At 43.2% G+C, this 10,000-nt stretch overlaps 1 protein-coding gene across 1 annotated transcript in view; it reads left to right on the forward strand.

Annotated features, from left to right (window-relative positions):
- The first annotated feature begins 1,176 nt into the window (after positions 1–1,176).
- Positions 1,177–10,000, forward strand: part of LOC124024368 (neuronal cell adhesion molecule-like) — a 25,222-nt gene continuing 16,398 nt past the window's right edge. Inside the window, exons 1-10 of the mRNA XM_046338305.1 lie at positions 1,177–1,210; positions 1,406–1,476; positions 1,625–1,850; positions 2,227–2,342; positions 2,790–2,994; positions 4,182–4,304; positions 4,589–4,765; positions 5,584–5,619; positions 9,400–9,465; positions 9,832–9,957. Coding sequence (XP_046194261.1) covers positions 1,177–1,210; positions 1,406–1,476; positions 1,625–1,850; positions 2,227–2,342; positions 2,790–2,994; positions 4,182–4,304; positions 4,589–4,765; positions 5,584–5,619; positions 9,400–9,465; positions 9,832–9,957 — 1,180 coding nt within the window. The remainder of the gene's footprint in view (positions 1,211–1,405; positions 1,477–1,624; positions 1,851–2,226; positions 2,343–2,789; positions 2,995–4,181; positions 4,305–4,588; positions 4,766–5,583; positions 5,620–9,399; positions 9,466–9,831; positions 9,958–10,000) is intronic.

A 10,000-nucleotide genomic window follows, 5' to 3' on the forward strand; every position in this document is an offset into this window, starting at 1 on the left:
AGTGTTAGAGTGAGAGGTAGGGATGACTATAGAGGAAGATGGTCAGAAGTGTTAGAGTGAGAGGTAGGGATGACTATAGAGGAAGATGGTCATAAGTGTCAGAGTGAGAGGTAGGGATGACTATAGAGGAAGATGGTCAGAAGTGTTAGAGTGAGAGGTAGGGATGACTATAGAGGAAGATGGTCAGAAGTGTCAGAGTGAGAGGTAGGGATGACTATAGAGGAAGATGGTCAGAAGTGTTAGAGTGAGAGGTAGGGATGACTATAGTGTAAGATGGTCAGAAGTGTTAGAGTGAGAGGTAGGGATGACTATAGGAAGATGGTCAGAAGTGTCAGAGTGAGAGGTAGGGATGACTATATTGTAAGATGGTCAGAAAGATGAGAGGTAGGGATGACTCAGAAGTGTTAGAGTGAGAGGTAGGGATGACTACAGTGTAAGATGGTCAGAAGTGTCAGAGTGAGAGGTAGGGATGACTATAAGATGGTCAGAAGTGTTAGAGTGAGAGGTAGGGATGACTATAGAGGAAGATGGTCAGAAGTGTTAGAGTGAGAGGTAGGGATGACTACAGTGTAAGATGGTCAGAAGTGTTAGAGTGAGAGGTAGGGATGACTATAGAGGAAGATGGTCAGAAGTGTCAGAGTGAGAGGTAGGATGATGAGTGTTAGTGAGAGGTAGGGATGACTACAGTGTAAGATGGTCAGAAGTGTTAGAGTGAGAGGTAGGGATGACTATAGAGTCAGAAGTGTCAGAGTGAGAGGTAGGGATGACTATAGAGGAAGATGGTCAGAAGTGTTAGAGTGAGAGGTAGGGATGACTATAGTGTCAGAAGTGTCAGAGTGAGAGGTAGGGATGACTATAGAGGAAGATGGTCAGAAGTGTTAGAGTGAGAGGTAGGGATGATGACTATGAGAGGTAGGGATGACTAAGATGAAGTGTCAGAATGTAGAGTAAGATGGTCAGAAGTGTTAGAGTGAGAGGTAGGGATGACTACAGTGTAAGATGGTCAGAAGTGTTAGAAGATGGATCAGAGAAGTGTTAGAGTGAGAGGTAGGGATGACTATAGAGGAAGATGGTCAGAAGTGTTAGATGTAGAGGAAGATGGTCAGAAGTGTTAGAGTGAGAGGTAGGGATGACTATAGAGGAAGATGGTCAGAAGTGTTAGAGTGAGAGGTAGGGATGACTATAGAGGAAGATGATCAGAAGTGTCAGAGTGAGAGGTAGGGATGACTATAGAGGAAGATGGTCAGAAGTGTTAGAGTGAGAGGTAAGGATGACTATAGAGGAAGATGATCAGAAGTGTTAGAGTGAGAGGTAGGGATGACTATAGAGGAAGAAGGTTCTGATGTACACTGTAGAAAAGGCAAGAGGTTTGGTCTGATTTGTGATCTGTTTGTGATTCTGTTAGCTCCAGATGTGAATCCAACAGATGTCCATGGTGTTGGAACTGAACATAATAACTTAGTCATCTCATGGAAGGTAAGGTATGCTCCATCTCAAGTATAACCAGTATCATTAGTCCTAATTCAGCAGCCTACAGTGAGTATTCCTGACCCTATTCATGGTGTCACCATCTCACTATTATCCCAGTGAAGACCCCTCTTCCCCTGTAATATCTCTGCCTTAGGAGCTGACAGGCCTCCAGTCCAATGGACCAGGACTACAGTACAAGGTGAACTGGAGACAGAAGGATGTGGAGGAGGACTGGTTGTCTGAGACCGTGGCTAACGTCTCCAAGTATGTGGTGTCAGGCACGCCCACTTTCGTACCCTATGAGGTCAAAGTTCAGGCGGTGAACGACTATGGAAACGGACCAGCGCCTGAGGCGGTGGTGGGGTATTCTGGAGAGGACGGTGAGTATTGTAGTGTGTGTGTGTGTGTGTGTGTGTGTGTGTGTGTGTGTGTGTGTGTGTGTGTGTGTGTGTGTGTGTGTGTGTGTGTGTGTGTGTGTGTGTGTGTGTGTGTGTGTGTGTGTGTGTGTGTGTGTGTGTGTGTGTGTGGAGAGAGGACTGTGAGTACTACTACTGTACATGGGTAGGTCTATGTAAATGAGGAGGTTGTGAATGGACAGAGGAATGGTCTTTTTCAAACTGAAAACTGCCACCATAAGTTCCAGTAACTTCTAGCTCCAATCATTTCTAGTTAGAATGCAAATTAGAAGGTTGTTGTCATGAAATATTTGATGCCAGTGTGGAGTATAGTCTGTTGAAATCTTTGTCTGTCACTCAGTGCCCATGTCAGCCCCAGAGAGTGTCCAGGTGCTGGTTCAGAACGGGACGCTAGCAGAGGTTCACTGGGAGCCTGTCCTCACCTCCATGGTCAGGGGACGACTCCAGGGCTACAAGGTACTGTACACCGCAACCAGAGATCCTCACAATGTGGAGAAAGATTTATTATCACCACAATATATTGGTAGTTAAATACATCAGTTCGTGTCACAGTTAAGGGGTAACATTCTGGTATGTTTTGCCAAATTTGATTTTTTTACCTTTATTTAACTAGGCAAGTCAGTTAAGAACCAATTCTTATTTTCAATGACGGCCTAGGAACAGTGGGTTAACTGCATGTTCAGGGGCAGAACGACAGATTTGTACCTTGTCAGCTCGGGGGTTTGAACTTGCAACCTTCCGGTTACTAGTCCAATGCTCTAACCACGAGGCTACCCTTCCGCCCCAAAATGCCCATGTCCTGTAGTCAGGAGGGAATAAGTAGAACATCTGACCATCATGGAACCAGGAAGAACCTGGTCATTTAGACCAGAATGTTTGTCTGATGTGTGTGTGGTCCTGCAGGTGTCCTACTGGCGTGAGCGTAGCCTCCACCAGGCAGAGGCTCAGCAGGAGGAGCAGCAGGTGTTGCTCTTCAGTGGGAACAGGACTGACGGCAGACTACCAGGCCTCAGACCCTACAGCCTCTATACACTGAACATCAGGGTGGCCAACGGCAAGGGAGAGGGGCCCCCCAGCCCCAACCACAACTTTGAGACCCCAGAGGGAGGTGAGGGGCCTCATTCAGACTCCTACTGTTGTTAGATAGATTCTCTGTGTTTAATCCATATACCACAGGAGGCTGGTGAGGGAGGACGGCTCATAATAATGAATGGAATGGATTAAATGGAATGGTAGACATGGAAACTAGATGTTTCATGTATTTGAGACCCTTCCATCCATTCCGCTCCAGCCATTACTATGAGCCCGTCCTCCCCATTTAAAGTTCCACCTGCCACCTCCAGCCATTACTTAGCCTATGAGCCTGTCCTCCCCATTTAAAGTTCCACCTGCCACCTCCAGCCATTACTATGAGCCTGTCCTCCCCATTTAAAGTTCCTCCAGCCACCTCCAGCCATTACTATGAGCCCGTCCTCCCCATTTAAAGTTCCTCCAGCCACCTCCAGCCATTACTATGAGCCCGCCCTCCCCATTTAAAGTTCCACCTGCCACCTCCAGCCATTACTATGAGCCTGTCCTCCCCATTTAAAGTTCCTCCAGCCACCTCCAGCCATTACTATGAGCCCGTCCTCCCCATTTAAAGTTCCTCTAGCCACCTCCAGCCATTACTATGAGCCCGTCCTCCCCATTTAAAGTTCCACCTGCCACCTCCAGCCATTACTATGAGCCCGTCCTCCCCATTTAAAGTTCCACCTGCCACCTCCAGCCATTACTATGAGCCCGCCCTCCCCATTTAAAGTTCCTCCAGCCACCTCCAGCCATTACTATGAGCCCGTCCTCCCCATTTAAAGTTCCACCTGCCACCTCCAGCCATTACTATGAGCCCGTCCTCCCCATTTAAAGTTCCACCTGCCACCTCCAGCCATTACTATGAGCCCGCCCTCCCCATTTAAAGTTCCACCTGCCACCTCCATCCATTACTATGAGCCCGTCCTCCCCATTTAAAGTTCCTCCAGCCACCTCCAGCCATTACTATGAGCCCATCCTCCCCATTTAAAGTTCCACCTGCCACCACTACTGTATACATATAGTCATGCATTGTGCTATACTGTTGGAAGGGGCTGACTATGGGCCGGAAACAATGCTAAACATATCAGGTTAGAATGGTTCTATCTGTACGTTACTGTATGGTTTTGTACCTATGAATGGTGGTTTTCTTTAGTTCACAAGTCATTTTGTATAATTGCATCCACACGTTATGACATTGTATCCATGTGTTTATCTGCGTGTGTTTAGTCCCTGGTCCTCCTTCCTTCTTGCGTATAAAGAACACCGACATGGACTCTCTGACGCTGGAGTGGGGTCCTCCACAGGACAACAATGGTCGCCTCACCGGCTACACACTCAAATACCAGCCAGGTAAGTCTGCTGAGCAATTTGATGCATTTTTATTGTGGCATCTGTGGCTGACCCTGGCTTCCAACCCTTCTGGGTCTGTATGTGTGTGTGCCTCACTGGGTTGGTTTGAAATCAAAGGAAGTATTTCAATATCTTTATCTTTATGCATCTTTATCTTCTCTCTCTCTCTCTCTCTCTCTCTCTCTCTCTCTCTCTCTCTCTCTCTCTCTCTCTCTCTCTCTCTCTCTCTCTCTCTCTCTCTCTCTCTCTCTCTCTCTCTCTCTCTCTCTCTCTCTCTCTCTCAGTCAACAGCTCCAATGAGCTTGGTCCCGTTGAGGAGATGATGTTCCCAGCCAATGAGACCACCGTAATCCTGGCCGACCTCAAGTACAGCACCCGCTATAAGTTCTACTTCAACGCTAAGACCATCAAGGGCTCCGGCCCAACCATCACAGAGGAGGCTGTCACTATCATGGATGAAGGTGAGCTTTACGTAGAATGACATGTTATTGATTGATTTATTGAACCTTTCTTGAACTAAGCAAGTTAGTTTAGAATGCAAGTCATTGAGAATGACGGCCTAACCCCGGCCAAACCAACGGGCAACACTAGAATGAAATACAACACTAGAATGGCCATTAGCATGCCGGCAAGGTGATTACAGGACGGCCATCTTGGTCAAGTAATCTAATGTATCTCTATGGACCTTTCGGTACTGTGAAAGCAAATTGTACAAAGTATTATGGGTGTGTTGAAGTTATTATTTGTCTCCACTCAGCACTCTAAAGCTGCTGTCTATGAATTTGAGAGTGGTTTCTCTCAGGTTTCTCTCAGGTTTCTCTCAGGTTTCTCTCAGGTTTCTCTCAGGTTTCTCTCAGGTTTCTCTCAGGTTTCTCTCAGCTGTTTACCAAAAAAGTGGTGTGCGGCAGTTTATAGCTTGTAGCTTTTCCTACAGCGTCTGACATTTCCTACAGCGCAGCGTCTGACATTTCCTACAGCGCAGCGTCCGACATTTCCTACAGCGTCCCATGTGAGAGTCATTGTTTTCTCATAACACACGTTTCAGGTTGCATGGACTCCGATGTGTCCCAGCGTGGTAAAACTGTCCCCCGTGTTGTTCCACCTGTAGTGAATCATTCTGTTTTGCGTGAACCTGGTGAAAAAAGACTTTGTCTTTAAAATGGGAACACAGTGGGATCTAGTTGTACTTTTTCCTTGCTTATCTACTTACATCCCCTCTGCCTGTGTTTGTCTTCTCTTCTCTCTGTCTCTCTTTCTCTTTCTCCTCTTCTCTCTGAAGCCTTTATTCAGCAACCCATAGTAGATGTGTTCAAAGGTAAAATAAGTCTCTCAGCGGAGGCACCTGCATGTCCTACCAGTTACTAGACCCTGATAGATATCTACTGTAGATCTGTCTGCATGTCCTACCAGTTACTAGACCGTGATAGATATCTACTGTAGATCTGTCTGCATGTCCTACCAGTTACTAGACCCTGATAGATAGCTACTATAGATCTGTCTGCATGTCCTACCAGTTACTAGACCCTGATAGATATCTACTGTAGATCTGTCTGCATGTCCTACCAGTTACTAGACCCTGATAGATATCTACTGTAGATCTGTCTGCATGTCCTACCAGTTACTAGACCCTGATAGATAGCTACTGTAGATCTGTCTGCATGTCCTACCAGTTACTAGACCCTGATAGATATCTACTGTAGATCTGTCTGCAGTTACTATGATAGCTACTATAGATCTGTCTACCAGTTACTAGACCCTGATAGATAGCTACTGTAGATCTGTCTGCATGTTCTACCAGTTACTAGACCCTGATAGATAGCTACTGTAGATCTGTCTGCATGTTCTACCAGTTACTAAACCCTGATAGATAGCTACTGTAGATCTGTCTGCATGTTCTACCAGTTACTAAACCCTGATAGATAGCTACTGTAGATCTGTCTGCATGTTCTACCAGTTACTAAACCTGATAGATAGCTACTGTAGATCTGTCTGCATGTTCTACCAGTTACTAAACCCTGATAGATAGCTACTGTAGATCTGTCTGCATGTTCTACCAGTTACTAGACCCTGATAGATAGCTACTGTAGATCTGTCTGCATGTTCTACTGATAGATAGCTACTAGATCTGTCTGCATGTTCTACCAGTTACTAGACCCTGATAGATAGCTACTGTAGATGTTCTACCAGTTACTAGACCCTGATAGATAGCTACTGTAGATCTGTCTGCATGTCCTGATAGATAGCCTGTAGATCTGTCTACTACCAGTTACTAGACCCTGATAGATAGCTACTGTAGATCTGTCTGCATGTCCTACCAGTTACTAGACCCTGATAGATAGCTACTGTAGATCTGTCTGCATGTTCTACCAGTTACTAGACCCTGATAGATATCTACTGTATATCTGTCTGCATGTGCCTTCCTCCATCATCAATGAGCTGTAGCATGATGTACTACAGTTACCCATAATGCTCTATGTTGTGCTCCACTGTCATATGAGCTGGAGCATAGATGTTCACTACAGTACCCATAATGCTCTATGTTAATGCTACGTTCCAATAGCCAGTCTAGAATACTGCTTAGAATGCATGCCGCCAATGCATTTCCTCATTCTAAGTGGTAAAGTAAAGAAATCAGCCTATTACTGCGTTCATTGCATCCGCAAGCAACAACCCTTGTGTCCAATTCACCTTAAAAGACCTAAATGGATGAATAGCAATGTTGTAGGCTACTCATCTCTTTCATCCACTGTCTTTCCCCTTCTTTCCTTGCCCTCGCGCATGAATTCATTCATCACTGTACCATGTGCTTTATTAAACCCTCCTGTATGATGTTAACTACTATAACTACCTGTCCTGTATGATGTTAACTACTATAACTACCTGTCCCGTATGATGTTAACTACTATAACTACCTGTCCTGTATGATGTTAACTACTATAACTACCTGTCCTGTATGATATTACCTGTCCTGTATGATGTTAACTACTATAACTACCTGTCCTGTATGATGTTAACTACTATAACTACCTGTCCTGTATGATGTTAAACTACTATAACTACCTGTCCTGTATGATGTTAACTACTATAACCTGTCCTGTATGATGTTAACTACTATAACTACCTGTCCTGTATGATGTTAACTACTATAACTAATATAACTACTATAACTACCTGTCCTGTATGATGTTAACTACTATAACTACCTGTCCTGTATGATGTTAACTACTATAACTAATATAACTACTATAACTACCTGTCCTGTATGATGTTAACTACTATAACTACCTGTCCTGTATGATGTTAACTACTATAACTACCTGTATGATGTTAACTACTATAACTACCTGTCCTGTATGATGTTAACTACTATAACTACCTGTCCTGTATGATGTTAACTACTATAACTACCTGTCCTGTATGATGTTAACTACTATAACTACCTGTCCTGTATGATGTTAACTACTATAACTACCTGTCCTGTATGATGTTAACTACTATAACTACCTGTCCTGTATGATGTTAACTACTATAACTACCTGTATGATGTCCTGTATGATGTTAACTACTATAACTACCTGTCCTGTATGATGTTAACTACTATAACTACCTGTCCTGTATGATGTTAACTACTATAACTACCTGTCCTGTATGATGTTAACTACTATAACTACCTGTCCTGTATGATGTTAACTACTATAACTACCTGTCCTGTATGATGTTAACTAACTACCTGTCCTGTATGATGTTAACTACTATAACTACCTGTCCTGTGATGATGTTAACTACTATAACTACCTGTCCTGTATGATGTTAACTACTATAACTACCTGTCCTGTATGATGTCCTGTAACTACTATAACTACCTGTCCTGTATGATGTTAACTACTATAACTACCTGTCCTGTATGATGTTAACTACTATAACTACCTGTCCTGTATGATGTTAACTACTATAACTACCTGTCCTGTATGATGTTAACTACTATAACTACCTGTCCTGTATGATGTTAACTACTATAACTACCTGTCCTGTATGATGTTAACTACTATAACTACCTGTCCTGTATGATGTTAACTACTATAACTACCTGTCCTGTATGATACCTGTCCTGTATGATGTTAACTACTATAACTACCTGTCCTGTATGATGTTAACTACTATAACTACCTGTCCTGTCCTGTATGATGTTAACTACTATAACTACCTGTCCTGTATGATGTTAACTACTATAACTACCTGTCCTGTATGATGTTAACTACTATAACTAATATAACTACTATAACTACCTGTCCTGTATGATGTTAACTACTATAACTACCTGTCCTGTATGATGTTAACTACTATAACTACCTGTCCTGTATGATGTTAACTACTATAACTACCTGTCCTGTATGATGTTAACTACTATAACTACCTGTCCTGTATGATGTTAACTACTATAACTACCTGTCCTGATGATGTTAACTACTATAACTACCTGTCCTGTATGATGTTAACTACTATAACTACCTGTCCTGTATGATGATGTTAACTACTATAACTACCTGTCCTGTATGATGTTAACTACTATAACTACCTGTCCTGTATGATGTTAACTACTATAACTACCTGTCCTGTATGATACTATAACTACCTGTCCTGTATGATGTTAATCTAACTACTATAACTACCTATGATGTTAACTACTATAACTACTGTATGATGTTAACTACTATAACTACCTGTCCTGATGTTAACTACTATAACTACCTGTCCTGCCTGCCCTGTATGATGTTAACTACTATAACTACCTGTCCTGTATGATGTTAACTACTATAACTACCTGTCCTGTATGATGTTAACTACTATAACTACCTGTCCTGTATGATGTTAACTACTATTACTACCTGTCCTGCATGATGCTGTACCATTGGACAGTCTTCATGCTGTTAACTACTCTACCTCTAACTACTTTAACTAATATAATAACTCTATAGTATTGTGGTACTATTTGTTTGTCTGCCCTTGCGGTGGTGATGCCTGTGGTGTCTGTGGTGTCTGTGGTGCCTGTGCTGTCTGTGGTGTCTTACTCTTCTCTGTGGTGTTGTTGTTTCAGGCTACACAGAACCCCATCTTCCAATCTCTCCCATCACTCAGTCTCTGCGCCCCCCGTTTCACAAGGGTACTACAGCCATTCCCTGAGTCCCTTACCTCTCTCTCCATAAGATCTCTAAAGAGGAGCATGTTAACTCATCGTTTAGGGCAGTTGTGTGTCCTGTGTCTAGCTTGCATATGACAAATGATTAGTTCTCAGGTAAATATGGTGGGAAATGCAGGAATTGCAGAATACCTGTAGATATTTAGTTATAGGTGTGACTCATTTTCTGGAAAACAAAACATTATTAGATTCCAAAGTCTACAGTTTGTATTTGAGTCTAAGTTCCTTCCTCCGTGACCGTCTGTAACGTCCTAATCTCTGAGACCTGTATGTTACTGGCTACGGTTCCAACTCAACAACTGTCCTGTATGTTCTTCCCTGTGTGACCAGTGCGTCCGATAGGCCCGGCGTTCACCAATGTAAACTCCTCTGTGGTGGGAGAGGAGGGAGCAGTGATAAGTTGGGAATACTTTGGACCAGATAAGAATGTGTATGTGGAGTATATTGTAGAAAACAGTAAGCTATTCCTACTTCTATACAATATCGTCTCATCGCATCA

This window comes from Oncorhynchus gorbuscha, unplaced genomic scaffold (genome assembly GCF_021184085.1).
Source record: "Oncorhynchus gorbuscha isolate QuinsamMale2020 ecotype Even-year unplaced genomic scaffold, OgorEven_v1.0 Un_scaffold_1841, whole genome shotgun sequence".
Lineage (NCBI taxonomy): Eukaryota > Metazoa > Chordata > Actinopteri > Salmoniformes > Salmonidae > Oncorhynchus > Oncorhynchus gorbuscha.